At 40.6% G+C, this 14,461-nt stretch overlaps 1 protein-coding gene across 1 annotated transcript in view; it reads right to left on the bottom strand.

Moving 5' to 3' along the window:
• sema5ba (sema domain, seven thrombospondin repeats (type 1 and type 1-like), transmembrane domain (TM) and short cytoplasmic domain, (semaphorin) 5Ba) overlaps window positions 1-14,461 on the bottom strand; it is a 111,661-nt gene that overhangs the window by 49,340 nt on the left and 47,860 nt on the right. Inside the window, exons 4-7 of the mRNA XM_079253892.1 lie at window positions 10,906-10,968; window positions 10,103-10,201; window positions 9,793-10,006; window positions 2,845-3,130 (exon numbers count right to left, since the gene is read on the bottom strand). Coding sequence (XP_079110018.1) covers window positions 2,845-3,130; window positions 9,793-10,006; window positions 10,103-10,201; window positions 10,906-10,968 — 662 coding nt within the window. The remainder of the gene's footprint in view (window positions 1-2,844; window positions 3,131-9,792; window positions 10,007-10,102; window positions 10,202-10,905; window positions 10,969-14,461) is intronic.

The raw sequence follows: 14,461 nt of genomic DNA, 5'->3' as shown, positions 1-14,461 counted from the left end.
TTTTACAGTTATCTGGGCAGTTAAGATGCTTCCCAGATTAAACATTTAGGAAATGTTCAACAAAGAAACACAACCTGGTGTAAAAAACAAAACAAAACAAACAAAAAAAAAAAAACAGAAGCTCAAACAATAACTTTTGTTCTCAAGCAGAACAGACACTCTTGACAATCATTTGCTGGTTTTGGAGTCTTAGCTCCAGGACGGCTAAACTAATTTAAAAAGTACTGAAGGTGGCCCTTCATGCCTAAAGAACAGGAGTATTTTGGCATCTATTTTCCATTTGAGACTGATTGTTTTCCCTGTGGGAAAAGCTGAAAGACGAACTCAGTCAAAATGTCAGAAGACTCATTTAAATGATGAAACTAAACGTAGTTTTAAAAAGTCGAAGCCATCGATGCAAAAATGTTCCTCTCCCTCAATATGCTGATAATCAAAGCGAGGGAAAACTCTGAGTTGACAGTGACGGAACAAAATGGATATCTATCTGCCAAATATCACTAATATCTTCCATGAAATCTTTTCTGACAGAAGTGTTCGATTGACTGACCAAACCCATGTGCACACTTTCATCTTCTAGTTAGATGTAAATGAGATGCAATTGTACTTTAACTTTAAAGGAAGGAAGAAATCTCCAGCATGCACACTTTGGATCTTAGCATTTCCTCTCTGTAATGAAGTGTGCAGCAGCCCCTCCAAACAGGAGCAATCAAACAGCAGTGAGTCAGTGTGTGCACAGAGCACAGTGTGGAGCGCCATGCATCCACACCGATCATTAGCAGCAGCAGGGAGGCTTTAAACTAAGGAAACACCGCGTCTCATTGCATAGGTGAAGACATGTTGGAGCAACAGACCGAGTGATGAAATCAAAAAGCTGAATGAAAAGAAGATGAAGTGTTTTGGTTTATGTTTGTCAAAGTTCCCGCCATTAATATTCATGTTGGCAGTGAAAGGCCTCTTCAGCACAGCTGCAGCAAGTACTGCTGGAGATGTGCATTCTCTTAGCTCAGCAGTAGGACGTGCTTTACATTTCACTTCAAACAAATGCTGCCGTGTGACATTTTCTGCTGAAATGTTTTTATGTTCACCTTCTGCACAGCAGAGCTATAGGAGGGTTATAACAGGTTGGAGCTCTGGATACAGACTAGATTCTTTCTTCTTTTTGCCTCATTTTGCAATTATTTTGCAAGTCTTTTAGGTCATTTTGAATCACTACAGGATATCTACACAAAGGTTCTGGCCCAGAGGCCACTTGTTGCCTCAGGTCCTCAGCATCTAATCAAGTAGGACCATTAATCATCTGAATTAAGGTCTAACAGACTTGAGGAAATCATCTTAAAGGGTAGTTGCTCATATCTACATTTGTTTTAATCAAATATCCAATTGCGGTGATAAATATCAAGAGTTTTATACTTGGCGGAAGCATTTTCTGCTCCTAGTCTTATTAAATCAGTTTTATCAGATACAAACATTTCTGGTTAACACTTTACTCATGTTTGCAGAAATTAATCTTCTTAGCAAAAAATCTTTGAGAAAAATGTGCAAATGCCAATTTTGGGACTGCAAAGAAATACTGGTTGATAGTGAAGTTAATAGAAGATTAATGATCCCAAATGGTAAGAATCAAGGTTAGAGATGAGCTGTTAAAGAGCGCTCAGAGTAATGAACAGGGGTAATCATCAGCATGTGCCTTCACAGATAATAAGTTTCCAAGGATCTGGAGTGCTCTTTCATATCAGGAACTGTTGTCTTGTTATGACTAAATTCTCATTAATTTTCTATACTTGATGCTTGTGTGTGTACACACATGTTCACCTGACTAAAACCTTTATTGATCTCATGTTGCTTTTTATGGCAACATGTCTGGATCAACGTTTCACATGCAGCTGTTGCTTTTACATTTTTTCATGCTAATAAAAATAAAATTTCAATTGCATAGCAAAGCCTGTCAACAAGTTCAAGTTTAGTAGGTTTTGCAGAAGGGCTGGGTTGGTGGGAGGCAGGGAAGATGGGTTGGTGGGGGACCCAAGATGACATCAGAAAATACAAAAGTTTACATAATTTATATGTAAAAAATATAAAGTTTTACTACTTCTTAGAGTTTGTCTTCTAAACCTCAATCTTTTTCTGCATTCAATGTCTTACCCAGCAGCAACTACCAGACATTTTGTTTCTTTAAATTACAACATGTCACTTTTTATGTGGCATGCAGTGCTTTTTGTCTGTTCGTTATATTAGCTTTATTCTATACTGTACAAACTGTGAAAGCTCTAAAAACAAAATAAGTAGGTTAAATGACAGTGTTATGTCAGTAACAATGTCCTTTTCAATTTAGTATTGTAAGAAAAAAGTTTTGAGAACATTACAGATCAAAACAAAACCAAAAAAGATCAAAAATAAGAGAAGGAAAATACTACAAATCACAAATCTGTCAGCTACTTTAGCACCATAGAGAGCCCCATGGATTTATCAATATTCAGTGCAGTTAGTCAGCTGATATTTCAGTCGCAGCAAAGCCATAGATTCCTACTTGCACAAACCTCAAAGGATGTGAGAGAACCTCTCTGTCTCTGCAATACTTGCTACAAAGGCGTGCGCGCGCGCGCGTGTGTGTGTGTGTGTGTGTGTGTGATGGTGGAGGGGTTGCAGACAGAGGCACTATCCTGGACTTTTGTTGCAGACCTGCAATCAACAGATCTGTCAGTCAATGCAGCAGAAACCAAACTGCACAACATGTTGGCAGCTTTTCAAAGAGAAACACAGCTACATGATAAAAATCAGAAAAATCTCTACGATGATTAACTCGGTGCGCAAATGTAACTGCTGCAGTGATAGATATCCACTCACACATTAGTTGTAAAGATGCCGTAGATGAGGTCCTGCTCGGGCAGGAAGAACGTGCTCTGCAGCTCGTTGTAGTAGAAGGGAATCTCTCCGGAGCGGGAACAGTTAAGCCTCGCCTTCATGAATGTGGTCCAGGTATCTTCCAGGAGAAACCGCCCACCAATGTCATTCTTGCACACTCGGGCCACGCGGGAGTAGACCGTCTTGCCACAGTCGTGCTCCACTGCGTTCTCCCTCAGGAAGAAGAAGGTAAAGAGGCCGATGTCGTACGCTGAGATGAAGTGGGGCTCTGTGGGGAGAAAGAGGGAAGGTGGTCATTATCAGGACTCCAAAGGGGGCAAAAAAAAAAAAAAAATAAAATAAATATATATATATATATATATATTTGCAGCATATATCTTGCTGACATTGTTGCTTTGACCTTTGTTCTCATTATTGATTGCAATAAAAACTTGGAAACTCTACAGTTGGACTCCTGTTTAAGATGGTCTGGAAAGGAGCCTCAATGTCAAATGTGTAAATAAGAGGAGAAGCTGCAGAGGGAGAATAAGAAAAAACGGTTTCTAATAAATCTGTCTGATGTTTTGATGGTAAATCCATGAAATCCATGTCTGTTTAACTGGATACCCGTGCTGCCTTTATTACCCTGGGTGACACAGGAAATGATATATAGCTCCTCCGTCTGCATGGGTTATAAAAAAGGTAAAGGGGACTGAATAACAGGGACGTTACTGTCAGTCGTTGCAAGCACATGACTCATCACTGAATACTAATTTATTGCTGGGCAAAGAGAAAATGCTCCAACATAAACATCTGCTTTATCTTAAAGAAATGCAACTAACAAACATATCATTACTTTGTTTCCGCATCTAGTCATGCAGATTTACACGGTATGTACCAGCTGGAGATGTCCGAGCAGATCAGTCAGGAGATCTTAGATAATTTGTAACTCAATATTTCGTGATGCTCAGCCTTTAAATGATGCCTGTAAAACTTGGTGAGCTCATTTATGGTTTCACATAATTCTGCCAGGACTGGATGGAAAAATCATGAGAAATGTACAGATGTGTCTTTAAAAAATAAAGAGGTTCTGTCAGGGTGATGGACAGCTCAGCTAGATGAGTGTGAATCCCATAACCAGAGACTGAAGCTTGGGGCCATGGCATCCTCCTCTTTAAACAGTTTCCTTTCTAAGTGTATTTGCATCAGCAAACGTAAAAAGAAAAAAAAAAAGAAGATTGAATTAGTGAATATAAAAATGATTATTTATTTAAAGATAATTTATAATCCTAAGAATGAAACATTTCCTGCAGCCACTGCTTGTCACTTGGTAAAACTCTGGAGGATGCCCTTTCTTCTCACTACCTTCTCGTGACATTTTTGAAGCGGAATATTACAAACGGAAACGCTCACGCTGTTTTGACACATTCAAGATTTGTTTTTCTGCTGCTGTTTTCTTCCGTCAGACAGTTGCGTGTGAAAACAAACAAAGAAAACAAGACTGCTGCTCTTGCCGGAGAGTTATCTGCTGGAACTCATTTATTGTAAGTGATCTCACACTCGGACACGTGCACGCAAGCGCAAATGAAATAAGACAACGCTAATTTGCATGCATGCATGCATTAAGTAGAAAAAAAAAGAAATAGACGCCGACATTGCCAACAGTCTCTCACTCGCACACCCACACAGTTAAAATAACCTGTTAACCGTGCTGGAATGCACCCCAGGACCTTTATATTTTACTCTTTTCTTTTTTTAAACAAAAGAATGAAATGTTGAAACAGAGCTGAAGGCAAAACGGCCCAGCAGCCGCCTAATTTTATTTCACATAAGTGATAAAAACAATCTGTGCTTCAGACTGTGGGGCGGATGAAACCACTTGTGGTCCACAAAAAGACAAAGACACAATCAGCTGGAGGAGGGATGTGGACTTGGTTTGGTTTTTATTTTAAGCTTTAATCAGGTTTTATTAAAGAAGAAGCGGCTTCAGAAGTCCTCCTGCTCTGATTAATCTACACAAATATGGAACATTTTAAGCGGTGCTGGCTAATTTAGCAGGTGATCTAATTAACTTAGCTGCTTTACATTTAATGAACTGGAGGTCACTCTGCATTTCAAACAACAAGCAATTTTACCATTTACAAAAACATAACGCATCCAATTCATTATGCACAACACCCAAAGGTATAATTTAGTATTTCTATCTGAATAAAAAACTTTAGATGAGATTATGTAATATAATTCCCTATTCAGTGGGTTAATTGCTGCTAACAAGCATGCAGATGAATAAGCAAGTGGTGTCTCACATGTTTACAAGTGGCAGAACAGAAGCTGATGAGAAAATAGGTTTTTTTCCTCATAGATACATGCTGAGCAAAGGATCCAAATCATTAAAAGTGAGTATCAGCTGGATAATGTACCATAATGCGTGAGCTGATCCATGGATGCAGTGTTTATGCTTACACATGTCATCCGAAGGGCATGTAGAGCTGACAGATTCTGCATAACTTAACCGAATCTGGTGGGTAAGAATGTGACGCACAGCTTCCTTTTTTTCCCTCCTTGTCTGATAACTTGTGGAGTGGTAAACAGATTGTACAATCTGACAGGTGGGCTGGGCGCTGGAGGAGTAACATGACATGATGCTTCGGATCACAAACAATCACAGCAGCAAGAGAAATGTGTCTTAATTACAGACAGAAATGCTGCAGGAGTGACTGATGCAGAGTTATGCTTTCCAGTTTCCAAACAGGACAAGATGCTCAAATGTGCATGTTTATATATGTCATTTAGCTATTCATCTATACTTACTATGGAGCAGGGCTGCTGTTCTGCAGGTTTTAGTTCTTGCCCTGCTCCAACATAGACAACTGAAATTAATCCGGTATTATAAAGAAGCTGACCTACCTACAGCATAGTTACCCTCAAAGACTGGAGTTTGACACCCCTGCCGTCAAGGAACGGCTAGCCATGCAGTTAGAGGCACTTGACTTTCTAGTAACAACGATTTAAGTGGAGAAACATTGAATTAAAACCTAAAATAAATCATGAAAACTTTACAGGACTTCCATCGGCTGCAATCAGCAGACTAATTTTATATAGTCCAGATTTGAAGAGTGTTGGATAAACACGGTTGGAAGACAGCAGGGTGTCAACAAGTCAGTTGGCATATATGCACAGCAAAGCAAAACTAATTAAACATTCAAACCTGAGGGATGCCAAATTCCGGCCCTTGAGGGCCGCCATCTTGCAGGTTTTAGACGTTTCCATGCTTCAAGACACACCATTCAAAATAAAAGGACCTCTCCAACAGCTTTTCAGGTTCCTAACAAACATTTTAATAAGCTATTCATTTGTGTTGAAGCAGGGAAACATCCAAAACCAGCAGCATGGAGGCCCTCAAGGACCAAAATTGGGTGTTCCTGCTGTACCTGATTTTAATGCTAGACTTGAGTTTTAAGAAGCAAATTCCATCTTTTGTTCTGGTTTCCTCTGCATGCATATTAAGTTATTTTTCAACAACATGTTAATTTAAAGAATCTTGCCAGCTTGGAGTTGAAGGTGGCTGAGGCTCAGGTGGCGGAGTGGATTCTCTATGAACCGCTGAGAAGCTGGTTCAATTCCCAAACCTCCTGAAGCTTAGTTATTCTTCAGCAGAACACTGAAGTAGCTGCAGCCGATGGCAGAAGTCCAGCTTGTGTGTTGACACAACGAAAACCGGAAGGTTGGAGTCTGAAATATTCTGTTTTCTTTTGCTCCATTTTTAGGACTTATATATGATACTGGATGTGCCAAACGTAAAAGCTGAGAGAAAGCTTAAAAAGAACAACAGCAACATCACTTAATATCTGGTTGTGTGTGCAAGCAGCACACACACACACACACACACACACACACACACACACACACACATTCTTTAGAATGTTTCACAGGCAACTCTTTAGTTCCTTGTGACATTTAGATGCTTGATGGGAAACAGTTGGTCAGCACCTGGCAGGCTACCAATCCAATAAGAGAAGGGATAGATTAGATCCAAGACCCCCCCCCCCCCCCCCCCCCCCCCCCCTACCTGCAGCTCTCCTAAACTGGATTGGCTTAGAACTGGAAATGAGATTTTCATTCACACCCCAAATCCACTGGGAATGCTGTTCCATCACCGTCCAGAATCAGCCACGGAGGAAGACAGGCTGTGAGTGCTGAGGTGGGGGGGGGGGGGGCAACATGTGTGCTTTCCCAGCTGTGATTATGCTGATGTGGACGCTTACTTTGTTACTCAGCTTCCTCTGACTCACCCTGCTTCACATGCTCTCTTTCTGCCTGCATGTAGTTTAAAGGCAAACACACACACACACACACATCTGCAGCTCACATGAAAGCACACACAGTTCGGATACTGTCTAAATACTCTGACACAAGTACACACCCGCATGCACACACAGGCAGGGTGCCTGCATGGTGCGACGCATGCTGTGTGTTGTAATTTCACCCTCTCCGTGCTGTGAGGAATAATTACATCGCTCACTGACTCCTCAGTCCATCTTCTCTGCTTCTTCCTCATCCTCCTCCTCCCTGCTCTTCAACTCTCTCTCACCCCCCATCAAGACCCACAAACATGCATCTTCAGCCTCGCCTGTCTTCTCTTTGCACTCCACTTTTCCATTCCTCCTTCTCCTCTGCATCCACTCCTTTTTTCTGACCAAATGCAAGTACAACTCAAGGAACTACTTCCTTCTAATGAAGTACACGTTGCCACATTATAGCTCAATAATTAGCTCATTTATAAGCACCGCACTAAAAAATGCCAGCTTCAGAAAAATTCCTTTTGTAAATGAAGGATCACATTTACTAACAATTTGTGTCTGGTGTTAAAAACTTCAGTGATTAAAGAGAGGATGTGTTCATTCTTCTGTATTTGACATTACCAAGCAATGCATTATCGCTCTACATAGATTGTTCAGTCACGTTATTCTTAGTTTAAATAATGAAAACAAACAAACAAACAATCTTCCAGTGACCTGGAACATTTAACAAGAGTGATGCAATTTATTAATTTAGCACTTGTGACTGAGGTTGTGACCAAATGTTTCCTGAAAGACAGATATTATAGCAGAATTGTTGTTGTAATTACATTTAAGGGTTTAATGACAATCATCTCACTCTCATGCACTGTTCATTGTCCTTAAAGCATCACTTCACATGTTTCTGATCATAAAACTCATTTTGATGCCACATTGTCACTCATTAGGCACATTTTAGGAAATGTTGTTGCCCTGCAGCATCTCTGGTCTGACAAATCGCATTTCACCACTGTCTTCCAGCCTGGAGCATCACATGACAGCTGTGCTTTGCTTTATGGCGCACAAGCCAGCCACTGGATATCAACATACACAACAAGCACACCATGGCTGATTCAGCAAAGAAATTCAAGAGCAGGTTTATCAGAGGAAGGCTATGCAAAACAGATGCTGAATCTGCCTTCGTTAGGGGGTTACCAGGGTGCAAAAAGTCCTGCAGTGTTGCTGTTGAAGTTTTTGGTCTTATTACTTGTAAAAGAAAGATTATCCAATGATGCAGAACTTGTAAACAATATTTTTCTCCATTATCAGAGTCAGAGAGAGCAGCTGAAATGACCATGAAGACTGAGGTGGTAGCAGGGTCATTGGCAGCTGATGGCACAAAAATGACTGCAGGTTAAATCCTAAAAGTATGGATGCTTTGTTTGGTTACGGCTGAACCCATCATACACCTGAAACTTTTAATCAGTCAGATTAAAAACTGAGAAACTTGCAAAATAAGGTTATTTTATATATATATGTTTAGGTGATTATTATAGGCACACTGTTTTCACAACTTTTAGTTCTACTTTTTCTTTCCAATTCCTATGAAAAATGAGCAGATGAAGCCTTTTGCTGTTTACTATTTGACTGCTTACTTCCACACAGGAAGCCACCGCTAAACATTTAGATTTGTGAAAACTGGACAGATTCATTAGGCAACAATGTAAAATAAAGTCATGCCACTAAATGCATCATTAAATAATCTGATATTTTTCTATAGAAAGCAGCTCCTCTTCTGCACAGCTACAGCGGGAGAGTTCCACATCCATGCAAGCTATGAAAGTGCACCAGGTATTAGTCATCTCTCATTGTCTGACACACAAAATGAATCTGACCTTTACTTCCAAAAGCACATTTGCTTAAAATAACTCCCCCCACTTCACCATTCTGTGCACCCTCCATGAATCCAGTTATCCGTGTGTTTTTTGCACGTTGCATCAAAGCCACTTGATGACAGCCTCTCTCAGTCGAGGGCCCGTCCACATTTCTGCTGGAGTCAGGGTGTGTGTGCAGGAAATTTCTGCTGCAGTGTGTTCACAGGAAAAGACACTGTGTCAGCAGCATGGAGATTAAGACACCAACACGAGTAGGATAGACAGCATTTTATGTTTCCACCGTTTCATAAACCCGACTGATTCCTATGCTCAACCTGGGCTGTGTGTTCCACACACAACTTCAAACCCAAACAGTCTTTGTAATCCTTTCTAAAAGCCTCAGTTGAATCGATCCCTCTGGGTTATAACAAAATAGGTGATTGTGCTGGAAGTACAAAGTGCAGACTTGGCCCACAGTGGTTCCAAAGAGGCCTAAGAAAATGTTGTAAGAAACAGCAGGACTTTTCAGAGGTTCTTAAAACAACTTTTGTGTGGATTATCTGAAAATCCAGCCAGGGTTTAGACTGGATCAGATCACTTCTCCTCCAAGATTAGAACTCTCTCACCTGAGAGTGAAACAGAAAACATGGACTGATGGGTAACAGCTTGTTCGCTTTTCAAACTGCTGATCATTTCCTCTGCACATTTTCTAGACATTTTCTATTTCAAACACTTGCTCTTGTTACTGCACATTTCAAAGAAGCCGCCTTGTTTTTGGAGAGCGTGTGGTATTACTGTACCGTTGAGCCATTTGGAGTTGTACTGGGCAGTGCGCAGGGGTGGCAATCCGCCCATGCTTCTGTATATGACCGGGTCACGGCCTGAGAAGTCAATGACAGTGGCGGCGTACAGCTCCCCACTTTCTGTCACGACGGCCGTAGAGTTGTGTCGAGGGTCATACGGGCAGCGTGCCACGCCATTTACACGCTCCAGCACTTTGCTAATGTTGCCCGCCTGAAATGGAGAGAAAGATGGAGACAGAGTTAGAATGGGAGAGATTACAGAAAATGTGTGAATTACAAACTTAACTGCGCTGCAGCTTAACTGTACCTCTCTGGTGATGCATAATGGCTGGAAAGCATTGGTGCCGCAGGTCATGACCTCGGTCTTGTTCACCAGCAGGACTCGTATGTAATTCTGACATTCGATCTGCAAAGAAGAAAAAAAGCCACTTACAAAGTTTCTGCAGAGCGAAGAGGAGTGCTGCTTCCATGAATAACTCTGTACAGATTTCTAAAAGGAACAAAAGACTGAGTGTTCTGGCGGTAGATCGGCGTGTAATCCGGTGTCTGTAGCCTTTGATTCTCGGTGTATTGTTCCGAAATATGAATAACAGTTGGCAACTAAATGGAGACGTATTTGTGGCATCGACAAAGGCTCTACAGCAAGTCAAATACGAGTTTCAGCAAAAAGAGTCAAATCTGTTTTAACAAAAGCATGAAATTGATTTATTGGCCTTTGATGCTAAGAACTGATGTAATTGCAAAGAAGCAGGATTTCACAGAAAATTGTTTTGTGCATTTAGAGTCAGTTTTTCCTCTATAGGCACTGTGGGAGATGATGTTGCAATCACAAAAAAATCTAAGTAAGACGTTTGAAAGAAACAGTGCTTCTTGGTGTCTTGTTATGTCACCCTCGGCCCTCTGACGCACATTTTCCTTTCCTCTAACTTTGTCTATTTAATGCCAGCAAAAAAAAAGTTCCAAAAAAGGCTCTTCAAGGGTCTTTGCAGAACTTTTCCAAGACACCCACAAGGACCTTGCCACAACGGCAAGAAGATATCATAATGGCCTTGCTGTGAGGCAGATAGAGCCGACATGAACAACTGTAATTGGTGGCGTGATCGAGGTTACCTCTGTTTTGCCTTTGCTTTGACAGGACTTCCTGGTTTCCTCATCCGGTGCCCACTCCGTCGCCTAGGAAACAAACAAAAGATGACAAAGGGATGAGAAAGATTCCCGCAAAAGCCGCCGGCCATGTATGTAGGACACTTCAGCAGGGAAGCAACAACTGGCTGTTACAAATACTGTAGGAAGTCTCATAAAGCTGCATGAAAGGACTTTAAACTCACGGCTGTTTGTTTATTGAGTAAACACGGCGACGGCCTTGCCAGCTAAGTGCCCATTCTTGGGTTGCGGGCAAGGCATGCAGCGAGGCAGCTGAAGGACTGAGGACAGCATTAGCATGTAAATGGCTTTCCTCTTTCTTCCTCTCTCTCAAAGTTCGCAGCACTCACCTCCACTCCACAACCCCCCCCCCCCATCACTCCTACGAGCCAATTATATTCCTGTTGATGGTTATGTCCTGGGCTTAATTATGGATGCAGGCAGCGGCACTGCACGACTGCGCTGCAAACACACTACTGCTAACACACTACTGCTAACACACACACGGGCTGCTTGGCCATCAGTCCTACGCTGGCTCTTGTTAAGAGGTTTGCGAGATGCCCCTCACTTGGCATGAATGGTGTGTGAGCAGGTGCCAGAGGAGCCCCTGATGTATGTCGCTGGACTCATTTCACCAAACTTCTCCCCAGCTTCTCTCATCCTGCTGCCACAGCAAGAAGGTTAGCTACAAGTCTGCTTTAATATAACATTACTTCCTGTGCTTGTCCACATTTCTCTGACTCCCAAAAGGTATATTATTCTTCTTAGTGGGAAAAATAATCTAAAAACAATCCTTCCAGGACATTTGGCCAGTTGTGATCCAAAGATTTAGTGAAAGCTCCCACTGATAAAGAGACTTGATGCTGATCTGGGTCACTCTAAACAAACTTCTTAGACTAAGAAATAAATTAAATGAACTTAAAACTGAGTTAAATGAGTCAAAACTCATCTTTACCACCTGAATGAGCAGTCTTGGACAGTGTCATTTTATCCTCAGTGAGTTTGTCCTGTAGTGATATCACTCACACTGCTGTCTGTATCCTCATTTTGCTTTAATTACAGCTCAGCAGAAGAGCTTCAAATTGTTTAGCCTCAAGACTGTGCAAAATGACAGTTTTTATTTAATCACATTTCCTACTCTCTCATTTCAGAGAATGTTTCACTTTTAGAATTTAAATAGAGATAAAGAAAATTTAAGACAGTCAGAACGTAATATATATGCCAAAACCGTCGTAGGGATAAAATGCAGAGCTTCTATCCTCTGAATATGTGAACAGAATCCTTTTTGTCCTCAAATCATGAGGGTTTATCAAATGCGCTTGGAGGAATGGAAGCTTGTGATTTTGGATGATTAGCTGCTGCATAATTTCTTGCTAATGAATGAAAAACAGCAGACTGAACAGTAGTATCCACAACCTAATGAACAAGACAAACATCAACAAATTAACCCGGGATTTCTGGGGTCTTGCTTTTATAGTCAGTTATCGTTTGTTTTTTGTTTTTTTGGCTTCTACTGCCAAAACACTCCTACTCATTTTAAACATCATTCTTGTTCTGGATGCAGCCAATGTGATTAGATAGCTTCCATCAGAGACATAATAAAGTGATGATACCACATGACCGTTCTGAGTAAAACCACAACAAAGACAATAGACAAGGTCAACAACTGCTGCCTTACTTTCACAAGCTGTGTCAACTCAAAGCTTAGTTTACATCTTTTCTTTGTTTCATGCCACAATGTCAGCGTGTGTAAAAATAATCAATCTTTTCAGAATAGACTTTTCTTTTTTAAACTAAATTTGGACATTTTTTCATTTTTTAGCAATTCCTTCAATTCATGATACCTTACAGGTAATAACTTTAAACAGTTGATGACCCAAAGACACATCCTGTGGTGTCTCCAAAAGACAGCAAGACACATTACGCATCACTGAAGCAAACAATCCTTAGTATTTAGTGGCACCGTTCTTAACCGTTTCATTTTACAAGTGACAGTCTTCTCAAGGAGGAGGTATCTGGAGCAGATGGTTCTATTATGTGCAGCACCTTCAGCCATGGCACTCATTCAAAACCACAAACAAAACATACGGCAATACAGTAAAGCCAAAAAGCAATTTTTGCATTTTTCAGCAGTATATTTTGTATGTTATATTGCAGTCTGAGCCTGCTTCCAACAGAAAATGTATGGTGCATTATGAAGCACAAAATACAACAACGGAGACCTCGGACTGTTAAGCAAAAGAACAATGAGAAAGAATTCCACCTACAAAGCTTCAACAATTAATGTCCTCAGTTTTCAAATGCTTGAGTGAAACAAAAGGTGATGCAACACAGTGGTAGACATGCCCCTGTCACGGCATTGTTGCTTCATGTTGCAGACATTTGATTCGAGTTAATATTTAGAAAAAAGAGAGAAAAGTTTAGTTTAAACATTAAATATCTTGTCTTTGTAGTGTATTCAATCAAATATGGGTTAGAAAGTAGGGTGGGAAAATCCATTAAAAAAAATTGATTATAGTTTTTGCTTCACAATTTTAAAATTGATTATTTTGGTAAAAAAAAAAATTTTTTCCCAAATATATATAAATAATCTATTATAAATTTTTTGTGATTTTGATTGTTTTTATTGATCTTTTTACTTGTCTTCTTGGCCATTATAGCAGGAGAATGATGGTCTGCAAAAAAGTTTGGGACTTTGTTTGGGACTTTGTTTGTTTATTTAGGCCACAAAAATCAACAATATCAAAGAATTGTGAGAATTGCAATTTAAATCTAATCAGCACCAAAAAAAAATCAGAATCAAATCGGGACAAAAGCATATCATCACAGCCCCATTAGAAAGGGTTTGCATAACACTAGAGTGTTTTTATTGACATTTTATGCAACATCCTGATTTTATTGGAACTTTGGATGTATTTTAACTTCTGTTTACAGAATATACTGGTATATACTGAGTAGACCAATGATTAGATAAAAATAAATCCAAATAAAACTTGTCACCCTTTGCAAGTGAAGGTTAAAGGCAAGATGGAAACAAATTCATGAAGCTTTATTTAGCCTCCTCCAGCCGGCAACACCTGTAAGAGGCTCTGGCCCATATTGATAGCTACAGCTCATCTCCCTGTCTCCCAAAGCAGAGCCTTTCAATTAACCTGCCTCAGACTGAGAGGAGGGAGGGACGGGTGTAATAATACAAAATGATTAGAATTAAACTTTTTTCTATACAATGAAAAAAAAGTGTGTATGTGTGTTGCACTAATCCCATTCTGCAGTCACATGACCACTGTCAAACAGTTTGCAGACAGTCGGCAACATGAAATCCAACATGTCACCTGCCACTCAGAGAGCAGCTCCGCCCCCTCCACAGCGGTCCATCAATCTGCCTGTTGCAATGAAAACACAGCTCCTCCACAGCTTCTGCCTGTCAGCCTGTGACAGCCTGGAGACTAATGGCATGACGTCATTGTAAACACACACACACCCACACACACACACACACACACACATATTCAAGCACAGGGAG

This window comes from Telmatherina bonti, assembly GCF_933228915.1.
Source record: "Telmatherina bonti genome assembly, chromosome: 15".
NCBI classification, from domain to species: Eukaryota; Metazoa; Chordata; class Actinopteri; order Atheriniformes; family Telmatherinidae; genus Telmatherina; species Telmatherina bonti.
Note: the sequence above shows the minus strand (reverse complement) of the source record. Positions and strands in the feature narration are given on the sequence as shown.